This window comes from Rhinolophus hipposideros (assembly GCF_964194185.1).
Source record: "Rhinolophus hipposideros genome assembly, chromosome: 18".
Taxonomy (NCBI): Eukaryota; Metazoa; Chordata; class Mammalia; order Chiroptera; family Rhinolophidae; genus Rhinolophus; species Rhinolophus hipposideros.
The window spans coordinates 26,237,957-26,260,684 of record NC_138064.1 but is presented as its reverse complement, the minus strand read 5'-3'; the positions used below and the strand labels follow the sequence as shown (position 1 = coordinate 26,260,684).

General features: G+C 35.3%; 1 protein-coding gene across 1 annotated transcript in view; it reads right to left on the bottom strand.

Moving 5' to 3' along the window:
• The window catches only part of THSD7A (thrombospondin type 1 domain containing 7A), a 623,382-nt gene that overhangs the window by 121,632 nt on the left and 479,022 nt on the right, over positions 1 to 22,728 (bottom strand). The window contains exons 7-8 of the mRNA XM_081079273.1: positions 20,821 to 20,976; positions 19,244 to 19,456 (exon numbers count right to left, since the gene is read on the bottom strand). Of these exons, the coding sequence (XP_080935399.1) occupies positions 19,244 to 19,456; positions 20,821 to 20,976 (369 nt within the window). The remainder of the gene's footprint in view (positions 1 to 19,243; positions 19,457 to 20,820; positions 20,977 to 22,728) is intronic.

The following is a 22,728-nucleotide window of genomic DNA, read 5'->3' as shown; positions in this document are numbered from 1 at the left end:
AATTATCTGCAAAACTCTTTTCCTTTTTTTCTTAAGAAAAAGTAAGCTATTTACTGACAATATAAATCTCCATAAAAGAACAATTTATTCTTTACAGGAATGACAAACAAGCTGAATTTAAATTGCATTTTTGAAAGACTGACTATTAATTTTTAATTGAAAAGCAGGATATATTTAAGTAATTCCTTAGGCGACACCATGTGTGTTTAATAATGAGCATGAATTGGGGATATAGTACCAATTGTTCTGTCATCTCATTAGCAGTTTGATAAGAGGAGGATATGCATATCTTTATATTGCTGTCATCTATCAGAATTATAGTCATTATATGAGGCAAAGGGATAAAAAAGAGAAAGCAGTGGTATTTTTTCCCAACCAAACAATTATTTTTAGATGTAAAATGTATTGCCATCTGTTTGTTACATTCATAGAGCCAACAGTTAAGCAAAAGAAGGTAGAAGTACTTCCATATAATTAAAAAAAAATCAGAACACTATTTCAAAACCTACTGTCTACTGAGATAGAAAACAAAAGTTTTCCCTTCTGCAACACAGCTATGTCATTAAAAATAGATGCATTGAGAACAACAAAGTCAGGTTATATAGTAAAAAATAAGTCCAATTCAGGTAAGAGAAACAGAAGAAAATCCCAACATATAAAATTTTGGTGTAAGCTTTTGATTACCACTTTACCTCAAGTCCTTTTTAGGACCTTCTATTGATCTGAGCTGTCAGAAGACAACTACACGGTTTTAAACACAACTTCATAAATGTCTTATATAGAAAACACATTTTAAAGGTGTATACAATGAGATACAGAGAAGAGAACTTTGTAGTAGGTTTACTTTCTGATACTTTATGAAAAGTGACAGACATATCATCTCTATATGGCAATCACTTCCCATCTAGAGTCAGGTGTTCTTCGGGGAAATTCAATACTTATAGCTGAAGAGCCAACAGACTGCTCAGATTTATAAGTCTTTCTGGGCCACCCCCGTGCAGGACACTGGGCAAAGAGCTGCACAAGGTCACAGATGGATAAGACAGGCACACTGCTATGGAGACAGCATGGAGATACGAAAAGGGAACCTGGCTCTATCACGACCTTTCCAACCATTTCCCCTTCCCTCCTCCTTAAAGTAACTACTCTTCTGATGTTCAAATCAGTCTTTTAGTTTTGTCTGCTTTTGAAATTCATAGGAAAAGTTTTTATCATTCTTCACATATTTGTAGTACATTTGTGGCATTAATGAATGCCAACTATAATTTTATATATATAATGTGATGGTTCAGTGTGAGGTCGGAGGGATAGTGGATGGGGGGAGGGGGGTTCACAGTATGAGGGATATAAATGATGAACGTCTAAGTATTACCTTGTTTTGTACACCTGAAACTAATAAATAAATAAATTAATTAAAAAAAATCAGTCTTTTAGTTTTGTCTGCTTTTGAAATTCATAGGAAAAGTTTTTATCATTCTTCACATATTTGTAGTACATCTGTGCACACATTTCTTTTTGGAATATACTTAGGAATGGGGTTCCTTAGTCACTGGTAATGAGTATGTTCATTTTTGCTAGATAATGACAAACTGTCATTTTTTCCAGCAGTATTTAGAATTCCCTTGCTCTATATCCTCACTAACGCTTGGTATTTCTCACTTTTACATTTTAGCCATTCTGGTGACTGTTTAGTGGTATATAATGCTGGTTTTCATTGGCATTTCCCAGTTACAAATAAGCATATGTTTTAGCACGTTTATTGGTTTAGGGTGTCTCAAAAAATATCTGTTCAAGTCTTCTGGTTTTTTCTACTGTAACGACTGTGTTTTTCTTATTTATATGTTTATTTATCTTATTGAATTGTAGCAGCTCTTTATACATTCTGAATACGAAATCTTTGTCAGCAAATATGTTCTCTCATTTTTTTCCCTTGCCTTTCCATGGTCATGATAATGTTTTATGATAATAGAAACTACTGACTTTAACTTATGAATCCTTTTCCTCCTGTGCTATTAAAGAAAACTTTCTTTATGCGAGTTCATAAATTTAATCTCCTGTATGATCTTCTGGATTAGAAGATCTCTATTGTTTGGTCTTTTATATTTTGATGTACAATCCAGCTGGAATTGGTTTTTATGTACTGTTTGAGAGAAGACCAAACTTATTTTTATTTAATTGATATTCCATTGACCTAGTATCATTTATTGAAAGCTTTTTTTCTCTATGTTTTGCATTGTCATCTTTATCCTACATTTTGTCCATAAGTCTGTGATTCTGTTTCTGGACTGTGGATTTTGACAATTGTTCTGTGTATATTGCCTCAAACCACTATGTATAGTTATTTAGATTAATAAAATGTTTTACTCTCTGATACAACATTCATATTTATGTTTTCAGAGTGTATTAATTTTCTTGGCCCTTTGAATTTCCAGATACATTTTAGAAGTAGCTCTATTTTCTGCCAAAGAGTGACTGAACAAGTAAACGGGTTATAATTTTTATTATAATCTTACAGTTGTTGGATATGTTTAATATCAACATTTGATAATTAACTAATAAATGACTGAAATCATAGGAGAGATGAAAGTATGTATACTTTTCTGTTGTTTATGTCAGAGTGAAAGCTTTAATATTTCACTATTAAATGTGATGCATGTTTTAGTATTTTTTCATATACTTATGAAGTTAAAGAAGTGTCCTTTTATTCCTAGATTGCTGCAGAATTTTTTTTAAATAATAAGTGGAGGTTAAAATTTATCAAATATCTTTCCTGAAGCTATTGAGTCAATTGTTTTCCTTTTATTGTGTTAATTAGTTAGAGTAGTTAGAATAAACTTTAATTTTCGATTGATAAATTGACCTCACACTCCTGCAAAGAGACATAACTGTTTAGCATTTATGACCCTTTTTATATGTAATTGGATATTGTTTGCTAACTTTTATTTAAGGTTTTGCATCTAATTTTAATATCTATTTTTGAAAAACGTCTGAAAGTGTTCTTCATTTTTTATTTTCTCAAAAATTTTTATAAGATTGGCATTGTATATTTCCTTAATATTTTGGCAGTATTTGCTGGAGAAGCCATCTGAGCCTGTAGTTTTCTTTGTGGGAAAAATCTTTATTTTGGATTCGGTTTTGATGAATTGTATTTCTCTGGGAATTTATTCTTTTCATCAAATTTTAAAATGTTAACAGCATGAAGGATAATCATATCATTTTACTAAATGTTGATGTCTTTAGGATCTCTAATGATGTCTCCCTTTTCACCCTTAAACTGATAGTATGTGTTATTATTTTTTCTTCTTCATTTGTCTCATATGGATTTTTGAATATTATTAGTCTTTAAAAAAAACGCATTTGTATTCATCATATTCAGTGTATGATTTCTTTTCTACTTCACAAATTTCTTGCTCTTTAATGTTTTTTCCTCCTATAATTTTATTTGTATTTACATTTCTATTCTATTTTTTTAAGTGCATGGGAGGGATACTTAGTTCATTGATTTTTAAAAAGTATTCCTTAATTTCTAATATATGTGTCTTTAAGATGATATATTTCTCTCCACACATGGCTTTAGCTACATCTCACTAATTTTGAGATATATATATACATATATATATATATACATATATATATGTATATATATATACAGTATTAACATTATAATCAGTTTAATATATATTTTACTTTCCATTTTGATTTTTTGCTTTGATCCATGCATTACTTGCAAAATTATTTCTTCATTTCCACACATATGAAGAATTTATGTATTTTATATTTACTGCTAGCTTAATACTACTACGATTAGAAAACATTCTGGAAGATTTGAACCCTTTTAAATATAGAGAGTTTTTTATGTGCTACAGTATTTAAAGATTTCAAATTTATTGATAAGACTGCTCTGTGATTGTTGGATGTAGTGTTCTTTTAATTCAAATTTGTTAATTGTGGTTTTTAAATCTTTGTTATTCTTATTGGTTTTTGTGTAATTGTTCTATTGGTTATTGATAGTGGTCTATTAAAATCTCACATAATGTTTATGTACTTGTATCTTGAAATCCTGGACAACTTAATCCAATTTTCATGATTGGAATGATTTGAAGTTAAGCTTCGGATTCTTTGTGCATTTGTCTGTTTTTAATTTTTTTTCTTTTGATTTATCCTAGGATAGAACTTGTTGAGGTCTTACACCAAAAAGACTGATGAATTTATTAAGGCTATCCTTGTTTCGCAGGCTCTGAATTCTAATTTTTGTCTCCATAGCACTTATGAAGCTATTGAAAGCTCTGCTAATCTTCTCAGCCTCCCAGTCACCTCTTCTGGAGTCTCAGATATACATAGAGTTACAACTGTTCAAATACCAAACTTATATTTTTGTTATTATTATATCATATCTTTGACCTGTAATTTTTTACTGCCTTATTAAGCACTCCAGGGCTTTCAAAGATTTCTATAAACATATTTTCCCAGTCTTTCTAATAGTTCTTAGAAGCATAGTCTTAATTATTACCCTTCCATTATCAGTAGAGGAAGTATTGCTAGCTACGAATTTATTAAGCTGCTTAACTTATGTCTCAGTTCATTCTTCTATGCAACAAAAATAGATTACTACCTTTAAAATTTTCTAGTGATACTTTGCATATAGTAGTAACTGAGACAATAATTTTATTTGACTCCATACTTTCTTTACCTAGAGATATCCTCTAGTGGGATGGCTTTATATATATAAACTATATACACTCATATATATATATATATATATATATATATATATATATATATATATAAACTATATATATATGTATAACTATAACTATAACTATGACAATGACTATAACTATGACAAGCCCTACTTTTATATAACTATGACAAGCCCTACTTTTATATAACTATGACAAGCCCTACTTTGTTTCCTGACATGTCTTTTGAAGTTTTATTCCATATTCATCAATTGCTGGTTGCTTTCAATGTCCTTATGCTGCCAATATCTCACATGTAAAACTAATTCATCTAAACAAACTTTTCTTCTCAAAGTCATTTGCTCCTGTGAATTTAGATAAATCTGCTTATACCAACATTTTTTTTAAGTTACTCAGACTCAAAATCTTGAAGACATGTTTGAATCAACTTTCTATTCAAATTGATTCAATCGCAAAGATCTGATTAGTCCTTAAAAATGTCACTCACGAATACTCTTTTAGTTCCATTGCATGAATCTTGTTGTAAAACGTAGCCCCATATCTTTGGACTACTTTAAATGTCTCCTAATTCTTCTCTCTACTTTCAGATGCTCTTACATTCCTTCTATCCTCCTTTCCTGTCAGGTTAATACAGTAGTCTCAACAGAGCATTTGTTAGCATGATACTTTTCCCCCAAAGCCTTCAAGTAAATCTGGTACATTCAAGAATAAATCCCAAGCCATTAGGTGGCATACAAGACCTTCTACCGTCTTAAATTACTAACTCTTCTTTCAAATTATCTCCAAACTACTTTCAGATGAAATGTCTGCTTTGTACATATCGATATATTCAGTTCTCCAGGATGCATGTACGCCTCTTCTTGTCTTTATTCAAGTTGTCTTTCCTCCCTTAGGACCCTTTCTTCCTTCTCTCAATTTACTGGATCAACGCCATAAAATGCTGAGTCGGAGTCAATCACTTCTGTCAAATCTTTCTGACCACTAGAGCTGGGAACAATCCTTAACTTCTTTTGAAAATCTGTAACATCTATGGAGATGCAGTATGGTACTTTGAGAGACTGCAGACATTAGAGTCAAAGGAAGCTGATTTTAAACTCTTTTCCAGCTGCACAATCTTGAGTTAGTTACTAGTTTCTTGTCTGTAAAATGGAGTTAATATTATACTAATACTTTTGGAGGGCTGTTACAAAAATTAGATATGATATATGTAATAGTTGAAGACAGTAAAAAAAGCCTAGTACATACTTCTTGTTAAAATGAATGGTGGATACGACTCCTATCATTATTGATATTATGACTTATTTAAAATTAACCGTGTGATTTTTATTGGCAATTATCTTTTGTGCATAGATTCTATATATGCCACAGGGATATAAAGTCCTTTGGAATAAGAACCACTTATTATTTACACGGTATGCAACCGTGTAAATAATAAGTGGTTCTTATTCCAAAGGACTTTATATCCCTGTGGCATATATAGAATACATACCTTTGCATACCGTGTAAATAATAAGTATTTGAAAATGTTTGTTGATTGAATAACATATTTATTAGGTTGGTGCAAAAGTCATTGCAGCTTAAAAGGTTAAAAAAATGCAAAAACTGCAATTCCTTTTGCACCAACCTAATACATATGAATACAAAATATTTTTAGGAGTAGACTTGCTGAATATTATTTTAGGTTGATAAAAGAGATTACAATTGTAAAAAAAAATAATCTTCAAGTTTTGACATAATCTGTCTAGAACCTGAACATCCCAGCTTTCATTTATGTAGGTAGTCACAGAAAGGTCTATAAAATCAGTGAACACAAGCATATTGATTGTACTCAACGACGGAATCCTTCTGTTGAATAATCCAATCGAATGTCATTTTGGCAGGAGAGAAAAAGTGAGTTTGATGATAGGCAAAGGTCTCAGGGGTGGGGAGGGAGAATCGATTTTAGTCATGGAAACAAGAGGAATCAATATGCAGACCACCAATACACTGAGTGGCTTATAGGAAATCAAAATGCTGACTGTGCTATTAAAAACACAACCCACAAATATTGCTCTTCAAAATGTATTCATTTAAATTTTCTGTATCTTCAGAGAATTTTCAAAACATCACCAATCAACCTGATTTAAGAAACATAGTAATAATTATTAACATAGTACACATTCAGACTTTTCATACATCTGAAAACACACACACACACACACACACACACGTGTAGAATGCAGTCCTTAACCTCAGCTATCCCATTAGTAGTACTACTTTCTGATTACAAAATACCATGGTACGTCACCTTCCATTCTTTTAGACCTTTAAGGAGTTAAATATGCCAACAATATATAGCCTTATATTTTCAAAGAACTTTATATACAACCACTATTTTTTAAAGATTTATTTGCTAACTGGCCAAATGTGATTACTGAGATAGAACTCTCTGGAGACACTGAGGTCACTGAGATAGGGTCACATGCTTAAAAGGAGTTTTCATAGCACAATGCTTCCACTGTATGACTTTTCATTTAAATAACTGATTGGGGTGGTGGGAGGAAAAGAGAACTGCCACATAGCAGAAATAGGCAGTCACTACCTTCTGATTGGTTGACTTCAGCAATTTATAAGGCAGATGTGTGGAAACTGAAATTGAATACATTAATTAATTCATATGTTATCTTGTTCTCCCAAAAAATGTTTTAATGTGGTTTGTAACACCTAACCATTAGCTGTGGTTGGAGTTCTATTTCGAAACGATCTGATTATACCACTTCCCTAGCGGAAGACTTTTAATTCCAATAGAAACAAACACAGTCTCTTTAACTTGGCTTCTTTCATGATCTGGTGCCATCTAAAAGACTCATCTCCTCCAACTTTCCAAACAAATTCTGCAGTAAAATGCCCAAATGTTTGCTCCCCTAGCTTCTCTAGTTCTTTCACACCTCTGTTCTTTTGCATAGCTGTGCTTTTAGTCTAAAACATACTGACCTTAAGAATTTTTATTTATCCTTTGAGTTAACATATGTCATTTCCTTTCTAAATCCTTCAGTGACCTCCTGGGTTGAGAGCAAACTCTACCCACTCTGCCCCTTAGCACTCTGAGCATATCTCTAGTTTAGAAATTATTGCACTGTTAAAATGATTTGATTACAGTTTCCCATCTCCAACTAGATGCTGGGTACTTGTTGGGCAGAAACTTTCATTATTAATATGAATATCACCAGCATATGCTACATTGCCTGAACCAGAGCAGGCATAATAAATGTTGTAGAAAGAATGAGTGAATGAGCCTAGGTAGCAGACTCTTGGAAATCTAACCAATGTTTAAACCAATTCTAAATGTTGTTTATGAGATCAGAACTTCTCTAGAGGGTTCTAGCTCTTTCATGGACTGTAGCCATCTATTGGGTTGTATATCTTAGAAAAGTCCAGACTAAATATTCCAGAGGCTCTTATTTAAAAATTCTAATATAGCTCCGAATCAAAGTTGACAAAAATATCAGGCAGATATTTTGTGACATCATGTCATTTCTTCATGATCCCAGTAAGAATTTCCAGCAATTGAATGTTGTAATGTTAAAAAGGTAATAGACAGTAGGAAGTAAAAGATAATCTTTTAACAATAGTGACAAAAAATTAGACACCTTGAGGCACTTTAGACACTCTACCATTTCTTTTGGCCTACTTCTTCTTCGGTAAGGACAATGATGTTTTCTGAATCTAACATCAAATGCTCTGCAGAGACAAAGCAAGTCCCTCTTCCTTAAAACGTATTCTCACCTGCATTCTTTCTACTGAGAAATCTTCTGTAGAAATTGACTTGTAAAAGTAACATTAGACTCTTCGTTAGTATAATTGAGGGGTTTTGCAAATGTCACAGATTTTAAAAAAAAAGGAGAGTGAATAATTGCTTATAGGTGACTTTTGGATACATCTGAAAATCAGGCAGCCACTCACTTAACACAGGAGCTTTCTAAATAAACTTTTTCTGTATCAGACCTCTTTTGGGGTAAAAATAATGAGGAGACTTCAGTGGTTGAAATAATGGCTTCAGGGAGGACAGATCCCATGACTCAAATGATACCAACTAACACCTCCAACTCTCCTCTTGCCTTTTATATTATCAACTTTATGCAGTGACCCTGGACAGATCCAGCATCTCTTTTAGTTGTTTCTGCACAGGTTCTTGGGTGTATTCTCTTTTGTTAGCCCAAATTGGGTCATATGCTCATTGTTAAAGAAATCGTTATGACCAAGTAGAGGGGATAGAGCCTTCACTGGGAAGTGGGATCAATCCCAGTAAGCCTTGTGCATAGGTTTAGGGAAAGGATAAATTTCTCAAAGAAAAATCAGAGGCACAGTTAATGAGAGAAGGAAATGAATGAATGTTGAGGAGGCAAGCAACACATAATACATAGCTTTTAAAATTTTAATCAAGCTAGCAATTTCGTTTGATTAGAGATTTATATTTTTAAAAATAAAGATCAAAGATTTAAAATTTTTACTAGTTAATTTACTTAAATTCTCTACCCATCTATTAGTTTCAAACTGAAAGCCAAGAAAAATGTACTGTATTAATCTCGTGGCTTTGTATACTATATTTCCTATTTCAACAATAGGTGTCCGTCCTAAGATATAAGAAATCTCAGATTGAGAATCATAGCTAAATAGCATTTCCCCTTATTTCCTAACGTGGATTCTTGGTGAGTTTTGGGGGAAGATGTATTTTTTCGAGCTCCCATTTAATGTAGTGCTCAGTATCAGCAGTCTTGAAGTACAAAGATTACTATAGATTTCTTTTCTCATTATATATAATTGTCATTTCACAACAACATTCCCCAATCTTACATAAATCAAGTTAAGTCCAATTTCTCGCCATAGTCAGTGACTTATCTTTCTAAGGAAAGAAACAAAACTATAATTTCCTGATGTGACACATTCAGTGCAATTGTTAGGTCTTACAAATAGAAAATGTACACTCGTACTTTAAAATTAATAGCAGTATGTAAACAATAGTTAATTGTCATAAATTTGGTCAAAAAATAATCTTAGTTCTCTTCAAAAGACATTACTAGATCAATACTAATTTGAATCAATAATGTGTCAAGTAGAGAAAGAAATGTCAATTCAGAAATCTGTTTCACTTGGTTAACAGGTGAAGGGATTGTTTTACTATGAAATTTTAATATTATGTACTTATTTTATGTGTCAATAGAACAGGAAGAAGGTGCCTATTTCTTTAAAGTCACACATATACATACACTCTTTAAAAATAAGCATATTTATGAGAGTGTAATTTAATAAATGTGTTATAAAAAAGGGAAGACTATAATTCATTTGATCAGTATGAGTAAGTAGTAAAATTGTTATCCTTAGTCAAACAAACAAACAAACAAACAAAAGGGAATGTTCTTGGTGCTCAGTTAACTTTTTCAGTATTGAACTCAGAAGAACAACACTAACAGCAAATACTGAATAGTACTTATGGGTCAGGCATAATTCTTAGCACTAAACATATATTAACTCATTTACATGCCACAACAATATTATGTATAAGTAATTGTACTATCTTATACACAGATGAGGAAACTTAATCACACAGGATTTAAACAACTTGCCAAAGAAAGTGGCAAAGTTATTATTTAAATCTGTACTCTGTGTGCTTCAATGACTGTTTCAGAAAAATGAATCTCAACAAAAAATATTATAATGGTAAAATGCTGTGAGTGAAATTCTTCAGATTACAGGTTTTTATGCACATTCTGTTTATTTCTTTTTTCTCTTTATGCAAGTTCAGTAGCTCTTTTACTTTGGTATACTGGGACTTGAGAGTAATTGAATTTGAAGGCATTTTGAGATGGTAATAGAGTGTGCAATTTGTGTCGTGCTTTATCTGACATCTGGTAGGCAAAATTTGAATTTTCAGTGAGTGCAATAACAAAAGTTTACTTAAGGAGAAATTGACAGTCATTTTTCTGAGAAGATGTGATGTTTAGGGATAAAAGAAAGCAAGAATTTAGTGATGAATCAGAGATTTATTGACAATCTGTTATGTGAGCACAGTGCTAGGAAATAAGCATACGAACATAAGTATGTCATGATCCCTACTCCCTAGCAACCAACAGCATAGAGGAGAGAATGGGTAATAGTAAAGTATAAACAACCAAATCCTGGAAAATGTACAATGGTATAATAAAGGATAGAGAAAACACTTGGTTAAGTGGGCAAGATGGGATCAGAGGAGACGTGTGATTCCTAATGGCTTTGAACTTTACTCAAAACACAACAGGAAGCCAGCTAGAAATTTTAAGCAGCCACACCCCAATTGCTATACCAAAGAAACCTCATCTATACCAGAGGTGCCAAAAAAATGTATACAAGTGAACACTTTGGTTAACATTGCTCAAACACTAGTTCCCCGTAATCAGAAGTGTCTGGACACTGATGGTAACCACTTTGAGCACCTCTTGTAATTGCAGAAGTCAAAAGTGACTTGTATTCATCTTTTGTTATCAGTATATATTGAGTATTACAATTTTAATAGTGCTTTTCCTTTCTTAAAATGTGTATACATATTTTTTGGCACCCTCTGTAATTGAACCAGATGCAGATTATGAGCTAGTGAATTTTAAGGCTGATGATATAATTACATGAGAATTTTGGTGGCCTTGGGATGGGAAGGGATATATTTTGCATGGGGAAGGAGTGAAAGCAATTGTGACTAGAGAGTGAAACTGCAGTAAACTAAATTCTTTGCCATAATTATTTATAATGTCTCTCATTAAGAGGTAGAGTCTGTTTTTCTACCCATATGAGTTGTCACTGTGATTTGTTTTGACCAACAGAATGTGGCAGAAGTGACATTGTGTGAGTTCAAGTGGCCTGTCAACTTCTGTTTTTTGTCTTGTGAAAGCAGTGCCCTAAAACCACCATGTAAGAAAGTTGGTCTGCTTAATGAAGGATGAGAGTCCATGTGGGGAACTGCCAATACACTTCAGCGGATAGTCAGCACTAATGGCAAAATATGAGAGGGAGGCCATCTTGGACCTTCCTGTCAATAACCAAACCTTTACAAGTGAGCCCAGGTGAAACCTGAATAGGAACTTTCCAGAATCGTGAGAAATCCTAATTGGTTTTGGTTTCAGTCAGTGAGTTCTGAGGTGGTTTGTTACCCAGTAATAGTTAAATGGCACATGGCCTGGAAGGTAGGAAAGAAATAAAAGGAACGTAGAATTAATGAGGTCATGGGAAGACAAAGTCTGACAGAGAAACTAAGAGATAAGCAGAGTCAAAGCAACAAACGAGGAGCAGGCGATGCATCTGTTAGGTTTTAATAATCAAGCTCCTGCCTAATTTGACTGAAAGGTGTGCTTTCTATCTATACTGGCTTTTACTGACCCAGCTGTGAGAAAACTAGCTCCCCTGGATTGTGTTAAGGCATTTGACCACCTATGATGAAGTACAAAGCTGTTTTCTCTTATATTTGCCATCTGAAGTGGTAGTTTACATTCAGTGGGAACTTTATAACATTTGCTCATTAAGTGGTAAGTAAACTACTGTTTACTTAACTTTCATCTGAGTTTCTGTTCAAACCACACTACTTTAAAAAAAATCTCTTTATATACTCTTTGCTAAAATATCACTATGCAAAAGAACAATGGCTCACTGCTGATGATTTTTGTATAAACCAAAAATACAATTTTTGTTAGTAATATATAAAAAAATAACACACACACACACACACACACACACAGCAGACAGATCAGGGTATCTGATGCCAGATTTTTGAAGGCCAAATAAAATTGTGAATACTACAAACCAACACTGAAGAATGACTTATTGCCTTAAATTAAAAACAAAAAAAAAATCATCTTCACAACGAATTCAATAGAGAATCTCAACCCAATTACAGGAAACAAACTCCTACCAAAAGCATTAGATGATCCTAATTGTAAAGTAAGAGACCTTAGACTTAAGCATAATATCCAACCTAATTATATTCCAAACACATTAAATGGTGTAGCATTCTACAGGAAGGAAACTTAGTTGATTTATTGCTTAAATTATGGAAAAACAATTCAGTTATAGGATGTATTCTTGCATTTAAAAAATCAGCTTTTTCATATAATGGCTGTGTAATTGGTGTTAAGAAGCGGATTCCAGTTCCAGAGAGAGATCATGGTTTTGAAATTGCATTCTCTTCTGGCTCTATAGACATTTGAATTGACATTCTCTATTTTGCTTCTTTGTTACCCCTTCTCTTACTGTTTTCTCCTGGGAGCACATCCTTAATAAACTCTGTGTATCCTAATCCTTGACCTGGCCTGTGCTTCTGGGAGACCTTACAAACATTCTTTGTCAAAATATCAGTCTCAACTATAAATTTTGTAATTTCTCTCTTTCTGTTTCTGGTACTTTGCTCCCTATTCTCTAATCCTTATCCCACATACCTCTGTTCCGTGCCTCCACTGTTACTCTTTAATAAATATATATTTGGACAGTTTAATTCAGTGTTTATACAATTTATCAATTAGATACAAATTTTACTACAAGCCTTAAAACAAAAGAGACCAGTACTTTGCCCCATCTCTCCTCACACTGAGTCCTGTCTCAAGAGATAAAAATGTTCAATATTTTTAGTGGTTTATTCCTGCATTTACCTCAAGATATCAAAATATGTACCCTTATATTTCTCTTAATACTGAATGCATGGGAAATAAGAAGTATGACATAAACTACTTGGGAAAGAAATAGTACTCAAGTCTTCCTTTCCTTCTATTCATATGTGGATACATAAAATTCATTCCTGAAGGAAGAAACTAGGGGTAGAAATTTCAGAAAGACTAGGCAGTTGCATGACAAGCCAGTGATCTGAATATTAAAGTCATGTTCCACCGTCTTTCATCGTTTTTTCAGTACTTCTGATGATATGCAGAAATGGTTCCAAAAAGAGGCAGAAAAACTTAATTTAAAGGCTTGCCTCCGTACTTAACTTAATTCTTTGTTAATCACAGGTCTTCTTCAGTATTACCCAAATCCAGCCAATTTGCTTTGGTGCTAAGAGTCTTGGGGTAACAGAATTGGGTCTTCGGTTCCACCAAAATCACCCTTTTGTCATTGTAGTACAGTGGTTCACAAACTGCACTGCACATCACAACCGTTGAGCTTTCTGGGACTTGCCTCCACAGGTTGTAATTCACTGGCTCTGTAGATAAAGACTTAGGAATCTGATTTTTACGGCCCTGAAGGAAATTCTGGTACTAGGTGTCGTGCGGGGGTGTCAGGAGGGGTCTCTGGTCCCGCTCCCCACATAAGAACGCAGGACATGGTGAGGCCAAAAAGAAACACTCACGGAGCCATAAGTAGGGGAGTCATATCACTGTATTCTCACCGGCGGCATCCGCCTCTCTGCAATCCGCTCTTGCTAGCCCCCATCTTTCTGCTAGTGCAGCCATGGCAGTTATATTAGTGGCCAATGGCTCACTGGTTACAGCTGACGGCCAACTAGCCACAGCTGATGGCCATCCAATCATAGTTGATGGCCATTTACTACCTGAGCCAGCACCTTTCTATGTGAGTCCTAGAGCCTGGAAACTGTTCTCTGGGGCTCTGTCCCCACACTAGGGAATCTAGGACACTCTTTGCAAAACCAGATCTAGCATCTCACAGGGTAAATTGAAAAAAAAATTGCATATAATGAATACACACACTTAAGTCCACATATCTTATACTTATATATGACTTATAAACATCTGAAATGATTGGTATAGTCTATATGTACAAGAATTGGTTGGCAGACATTGTTAATAATCCAATAGTTTTTAGACATTGTGGCATGACACAATAGTGTGTTACAATCAGGTTTTAGGTAAATGTAAAACAAGAGTTGTTTTACAAGAGTTGTTCATGACATATAAAGTAGGTTAGATACTTTAAACAAATAAATTAGAGTGATTCAACCTTATCTGTATAATAATGGCATTCCGGTTGCATTTTGATATACTTTACCCAATGGAAGGGGAAGGAGGTCAGCTAGAGCCATGGTGCTTCAATAATGACATAATTCACTCTGAGAACCCAGGCTGGTCACTGCTCTGACCTCTAGGACAGGGTACCTCTAGGACAGGGGTGTCCAAACTTTTTTCAACGTTTTCACCAAGGGCCATATGCAGTAAAATACACAAACAGCCAGGCCACTCACTCGAGGTGAAGTATGTATTGCCTCACCTGGTTTAAGTAAACTAAATATGTTTTTGGAATTTTCTGTGGGCCAATTAAAAATGGATTGCGGGCTGCAGTTGGCCCGCAGTTTGGACACCCCTGTTCTAAGAGCTGTGTAACAATGAACTGCTGTTTCAATTTACTTCCATAGAAATATTTTTTTTTTAGTTTTATTTTATTTTATTTTTACATCCCTCACACCGTGAACCCTCCTCCCCCCATCCACCACCACCCCGACCTCACACCGAGCCATCACATTATACACATAAAATTATAGTTGGCATTCATTAATGTCCAGCCTCTGGTGTACAATGCCATGACCAGGCATCCACAGCATCCCTGATGTGGTCTCCCAAACAGGACACATGTCCATCGGACACCCAACAAAATCCCCAAACACTATTGAATAAGTTCCCCAAAGTAATTCTCAAAAAACCCTGAGGCCATCCTGTGGTCACCAGCCGCCCCCCAATCCCTTCACCCTTCCCCCCATCCCCAACCCCCTCCCCCCCTCCCATCTAACAACTCTCGGTTTTTTGTGTCCCCAAAACTATTATTAGTTCATACACATATTCTTTTCTTTAGATTCCGCATATAAGTGAGATCATATGGTACTTGTCTTTCTCTTTCTGACTTATTTCACTTAACATAATGTTCTTTTTTTTGTTTGTTTCATAAAACGTGGTGTCAAGTATGAATATGAATCATGTATGTCAATGTCACTGATTGTGTTAACTTTTACGCATGTGGAGAGATATAAGAAAGGTAGTGTAGAAGGTGTAGGCATTTTGAAACTGCTGAGGTTCACAGCTTTACAAAGCAATATCCAAAACAGAATAACACAACCGTGGTTTTGTCGATATTCTGATACCTGAAATAGGTAATGAAATATGGATGGCATTATTTTATTTTTCAACAGAGGAGAGAAAAATACTAAAAAAATAATATTGGGTTTACAGTCCCCTTAAGTAATCAATAACACAATAGATTCCCCCCGCCCCCCCCCCCCCCCCGCTATCAGCCCAATAGGCTTGCTTTGTTCTGTCTCTAACCAACTAATCAGAGAAACAAAATATTCTTGCCCCACCAGATTTATACCTTTAAATGAAACACCGGCAAATTTTGCAAAATCTGAAATAGGGCAGATTTGGAGTTTTCTCATAGATTCACCATCCTCTAGCATGCGCCCCACCCTCACACATTACCACCAGACCTTTGGAGTAGTTCCTATTTTTGTGCTTAGAGACCTAAAATTGAATTGCTGATGATCTTTACATTATGAGCAATATTTTTTTTATTACACCTGAGATGTTTCTCTCTGGAGAGTCGAATTGTCCTCTGAGTTCTCTTTCACCTGAATACTCTGCATTCTCTGAGTTCTCAGAGAAGTTACACTTCTCTGTCAGAGAACCTGCCCAGGACTCCTGGGAGTCCTCACAACCGTTCCCCAGTCCTGCTCCTTGGCAGACAGTTGAAAAACTGAAAGCAGCACCAGCAGCTAATCCTAATGATCTCTGGAAGCCCGGACAAATCATATTTCAGGAAAAAAAGGTTTTGAGACTTTAAATGTTTTGAGGTCATTAACAAACTTGTAAAATTGGTGAGGAATGTGGAGAGAAAATGAGTTATTTTATTATTTGCTACATGCACAGACTCTAATTTTTCATTTCCCTAGTTGAGCTTTAACTTAATTATAAAACAAAATCTATAGCCGCAGCCAAGCCTAGAGGTAGAGCCTGCACAACTAATCAACTGGAATTCCCTGGGTTCGATTTAATTACAAAACAACATTTGGTGCAGCTGCTAAACACTTACAGGTAACCACAAGGTAATAGTACTGGAGAGTATTTACAGATCTCCAGCTTTCACTCTGATTCCATCAGCACAATCATGCTTTGATTATATATAAATTTGAGCAGCCTCTAGGACTTATAATAATAGAGACTTTCCTTTAGTTTATACACCCCTGTAGTTGAATCTAGTCAAAATATTGAGTTGCACTACAACTAATTAATGTCAGGAAGTAAAATTCAGTGATGAAAGAGGTGTTCTGACAAAGGACAATAATAACAAATTGAATATCAATAGAATACATGTTACCATTCTTAATTTACTCTGTCTGTGAGATAGACGAAGTGAAACCAGCGTATGTATATTGCAAGTTATCAATTTGCTTTTAGGTTATAGCATACATTACTTTTCAATGACTAGACATGTCTAGCTCATTCTTCTGCTTGTTCTTCAGTGTTCCCACAAGGCAATTTAGGAGGTGAATATTTGTGTTACAAAACATTTTTTACCTGACAAAATTAGAATTAACCACTGACGTATTTAAAATGGCCAGTTCCTCTAGTATATTTAAAATATACTCAATTTGCAATAAAGGAGATCTGATTTATTATTTGATAATATTTAGGTAGAAGTCCCATGCACAATTAACTTTTCATCTTAGGATTTTTTTTGTTTTAATTTTACCTCACCCAAATACACCTTTTATAATACCTGGGATCCCCGTTCCTTCCTAGGTCTATAGGAAAATTATTTGAATTGAGGAAAACAATCAAGAAGCACTATCAGTAAGGGAGTTACCAATGATTCTAAAATAAATATGATCCCTTCCTGTTTTTAAAGCAACTCAGAAGATACTACAAAGAGTGCCATCTAATCAAATTAGGATTGGAAGTGGGTATATAAGTACAACATAATATGTTTATTTTGCTCTCTTTTTCCTAGATGTCAACCTCCCTTTATTCTTTTCCTTTAGAACAGAACTGGCTAAAAGCTAAAGAAAGGCTGTATCATAGCTAATTATGTCTACAGAGGAAACAGAACAGCAGAATACATGAAATTCATTGTAAAATTCTTGGAGAATAATCCCCTGTTCACCTTGCCACCTCAGTGCTGTTTCGGGTTTTACCTAGTGGCGTCCCTGCAGGACTGCCTTGGAAGCCTGGACAAAGACAACACTGCACGTCTCAAAGTTGAAAGGCTAATTTCTCAGTACTGAGAGTGTCTGTCAGTCTCTTACCCCAGAGAGTATCTTTCTCTATTGAACAGTGACTGTGTCACCGGAGGAAACAATTCTGCTGGCTGGGAGAAAATACGATGGAAGGAATGATGACAGTTACCAGATGTTCTCGTGCCCCTGAGAGGGCACCAGAATGTTTCCACAGATGCTGTAAACAGCACAAACTGACAAACCAGTGGACCCTGGGGCTTGATTCTCATGCTGCTCTGATGTGCAGAGTCATAGGATTCGAGAGTAGGAAGGAATTTTAGCAATGATTTTAGCCAAAGGTTTTAAACTATGTGTGCAGAAGGTCTATGTTACCTAAGTGTGACTCAGGGATGGCTGAAGAGTCAAAGGATTTCCTCAAAACAGTAGCAGCTCTCTTGGATAGAATGTAAAAATCTTATGTCAGGGATAACAACAGGACAGGATATTGTATCAAACAAAAATCAGTTGTCAAAGTCCAATGTGTATAATGCCTGTGGTTCAGGAAAAGAACCGTGTGGAAAATCACCATCCCAGTGGCTCTATGACATTTCTAGAGGGGTGGTCCCTAAGAGCTCAGAAGTTTGATTCAGGAACTCTAAGCTCCCATACACCTTGTGGATTGAGAATCAGGAAATTAAAGTATATCACTAAGACACAGTATCAGGGCAAAAAATAAAGGCTTCTCAAGGCAAGTCAACCAATCCTTACAACCCTTCTCATTTTCTTTGGAAAAAAAAATACCACTTAGAAAAATGTTACCTTTCCTTGTTGATTTTTAAATTTGGCAATTTAATACATTATTGGCCTGATGATAATTTTAGTCTTATTCGACATCACCTGTTTTCAAATTAAAAAATATACTATAATAGTTCAAATAACCTTGCTACTGATACCATTAGAAAGAAAGGAAAAAGAAAGAGTAAAAGAGAGGAAGGAAGAAAGGAAGGAAGGAAGGGGGGAGGGAGGGAGTGAAAAGAGGGAGAGGGAGAGAGAGAGAGAGAGAGAGAGAGAGAGAGAGAGAGAGAGAGAGAGAGAGAGAGAAGAAAAAGAAAAAGAGAAAGAAAGAAAGAAAGAAAGAAAGAAAGAAAGAAAGAAAGAAAGAAAGAAAGAAAGAAAGAAAGAAAGAAAGAAAGAAAGAAAGAAAGAAAGAAAGGAGAGAGCGAGGGAGGGAAGGAAGGAAAGAAGAAAGGAAGGAAGAGAGAAAGGAAGAAACAGCTATTTTTATGTTTGTAAATAGAAGTAGTTAAGATGAATGAAGACAAGTTTTTAACACAGAGTAAAGGATATCTCCAGGGTTAAACATTCATTCATAAAAACAGGAGGGATGCAGCTGTCTCACCGTCACTGTCGATGCAGACAACCTCTTGAACTTGACTGCCTGGACCACACTCTTTTCCATTATCTGGTTCACAGTCCGCAAGCCTCACTGCTTTCCAGTCATAGCAGGATGGCTCCTCACAGGGAATGGCTTCCAGTAAGTGAGGGCAGTTCCCAATGCTCCCAGAGCCCCCCGTGGGCTCACTGGTAATGCGTCGCTTCCTCAGTTTGAAACCTGAATTATTGGGAAAGGAAATGGTTACCATCATGGGTTGACTATTGCAGAAGAAGCCTGAATGAAACCCTGAGTGAAAGCTGGATGAGGTTACAGGGTAAAAGTCATACCAGCTTTAACCACTGATGTATCCCCAAACTCCAGCTTAATGTGAGCTCATTAATAATTTATTAAATGAATAAATGAATGAATAAACAGAATGGTCAAAGAGGGACTTTTGGTGTTAGCTTACTATAGTAAAAATAAGGCAAGAAATGCCAAGTACCTACCATCTCCCCTGAGGGCTAGAGTTGGGGGGGGCGGGAGGGAGGGAGAGAGAGAAAAATCTAGATTGATTTTGCCTGACTTGGGAAGTCTGTAGTTATAAAATATTCAAAGAAACAATGAAATCTCAAGCTATTCAGAAATATTCATGACCAGACAAAAGTGCTATTACTCTGAATTCTTTAACACTATCACACAATTAACTTTGAAAAGGAGCTTCCGAGAAGTTGAATAGTCTCAGAGAAATTGCCTCTTTGAGCCTTAGTTGATTTTAGACTCCCTGGGAATTTGAATTAGGGATATAAACCATCTGGGCTCTAATGAGGAGTATTCAAAGTCCTGCTCTGTGCTTTAATAGCACCTAAGTGTTGCCCTTCCTGACAATGTACAACAAAATTAATGTCTGTTTATTGCTATGTGAACATACTAGAATCACTAGGATGCTGTCCTTTGAAACAAAATATGAAAATGATTTCAGTTACTAGATCATGTGAAAATTACCCCACCATGCCTACCATGTAGTAAACCATTGCATTTATTCTACTCCTCTTAGATATATCATTCGCATCATGAAAGCAATAGAGTTTTATTTTTGTTTTTACCTTCAAAGTGATGAGTTCTGTTTACTGGGCATTAACTATAGGTCAGGCATTGAATTACGTACTTCATGTTTATTATCTTATTGAATCTTTAGAGACAACTTGGGTGGCAGATATTATTACACCTCTCTTGCAGATAAGGGGACAAAGATTTAGATAAGTTAATTAACTTTTCTAAAGACTATAGGACTGAGTAGGTTTTCCAGTCCAGGTCAGTCTGACAGCACAGCTCATCTTAACCACTGCATTAAACTGCTTTAGATGGTCTCCATCTGTCGTCTAAATTAACAAGTATCTTGTCTATACTGTTCTTTAGTGTTAATCTTCTGGTACCATCACCAGAGTAGGTTTATTTATCTTTTGCAATCAATACTCTTGACCCCTTCTGGAAAAAAACACAAATGGGTAACTGCAGGAAACAACACAGCAACATTGTTAAATAATTCATGCTTTGACTCAACTGATGGGAGTTTTAAGCATGTCATGTGACTATTAACGTACCTTTCTTGCCTTGCTGGTCATTACAGTTTTCATAAGTACAAGGTCCCCAAGCTGTCCAAGGCGAAACCTCACATTCAACAGGACAGGGAATGTGGCACAGCTGTGAAGTATTAGGGACAGGACCAGCGCAAGATTCCAAATCCACTGGCTTTGAGGCTGTTGGCAGAAAAGCAGAGAGATTCCTAAAGCATCAAACAAATTGTTGTGGTCAACAATATGATTCTTCTGAATACATGGAGAAGGAAAATGCTTAAAGAAGTGCCACCAAGACATTATTGCAATGCTTCTCAGCTACATCTTGAGAATAAAAGGAGAAGGAGTAGGGGGGAGGGTGGGAGGGGGGAGAATCAGGACAGTGTAGTCAAAGGTACAGGACTAGAAGTCTTATGGATTGTTTGATCACCAGTTTTACCACCAATTAGCTGCATGATTAATAATGCTGAGCCTAACTTCCCTAGGCAGTGAAATAATCCTTAAGGTCAATTTTATCTCTAAAATTCTATAGTTAGATTCTAAGAAAGTGGAATCTACTTTAGAGAACTGAACACAATAGGAAGGGGACTACAGCATTATATATATGGGGGAAAAAATCTCCACTGAGTGGCTTTTGAGGGAGGAGTCTCTCTTGCCAGTTTTGATTACCAAACAGGTAACTAACTGGTGGATATGCTGGAGAAAGAGCTCATGCCACTAAATGGGGTATCTCTCCCTACCTCCAGCTGCATGACTCACCAGACCCTTTCCAGACTTTTATTGAATACATTATGTGCATACATGATCCAAGTCTCAGAATTGCTGAAAAGACTGATTTATAATTGTCCATGTCTGTTCATAAGTTGACCAATGAACTATGGATACACATTGCTTGCCCTTGCTTCTCTTCTTTTCTATTTTGATGCCTGCAGTTTGGCTATTTCGTACAGCGCATGCGTTGGACAGTTAATGTCAAGATGTGTTCATAGTTCTGGTTAAAAATGACTAAGTGAGAAAGACATTTGAAGCTATCGAGACAGCAAAAGAGAATTAACTTTAGCATCTTGTATAGTATTCAGCGATAGTTACTTTTGTTAAAAGTTTTAAGAAGTAAATATCTTAGACACACATTTCCTTTAATAAAAGCTAGTTCCTGTTTCCCTCTGATAAGTTAGAATGCCCACGCCTGTGGCACAGAGCACTGAAATAATAAATGTGTTTGATAATTCTTGTTGTCTTTATGTAAAGGGCTATCACATTCCAAATACATATAGAAGCTCACAGAGAAATTAAAATATTTTAAGCTATATTATCGTAACTTTTAAATAAAAGTATTAAATATATCTGCTTGTAGTTTACACTCTAAGGCAAACTGTAGGTACATGTGCACCCCTCAACTTTCTGCATACACAAACATGCACAATCAATACCACTTAAAGGCTCTTATGTAACTCCTCTTTCTGGCACTGATTTTCTGTTCTGAAAAATATTCTATAGATTTTGTTTTTTCTTTTTCCTCTTAGAAGTACCTATCTGCATCTCCTCTTGCTTCTCCCCACCCACCCCAAACATACATGCTGCAGTGAATATCAATGAATGGGCACCCCTAATTTGCTTAATACGGAGGACCACGAGCATTCTTAAATTTATCAGAATTGCTGCTAACATGCAGCCAAAGCCCAAAATGATCAATTTTATTGCTTTCCAACAATGAAAGTACTTTGCATACTAATGACAGAAAGTACAGAAAGAAATGCTTCACTTCCCTGAATATAAAACATAATTTGACATCAATAATACATATTTCACATAAAATGAATTGTTTTTAATATCCTTACAGGCATACAAGTCTTTTGACCATTAATTTTATGTGTTAACTTGACTGGCCTAAGGGACACCCAGATAGCTGGTAAAACACTGTTTCTGGCTGCGTCT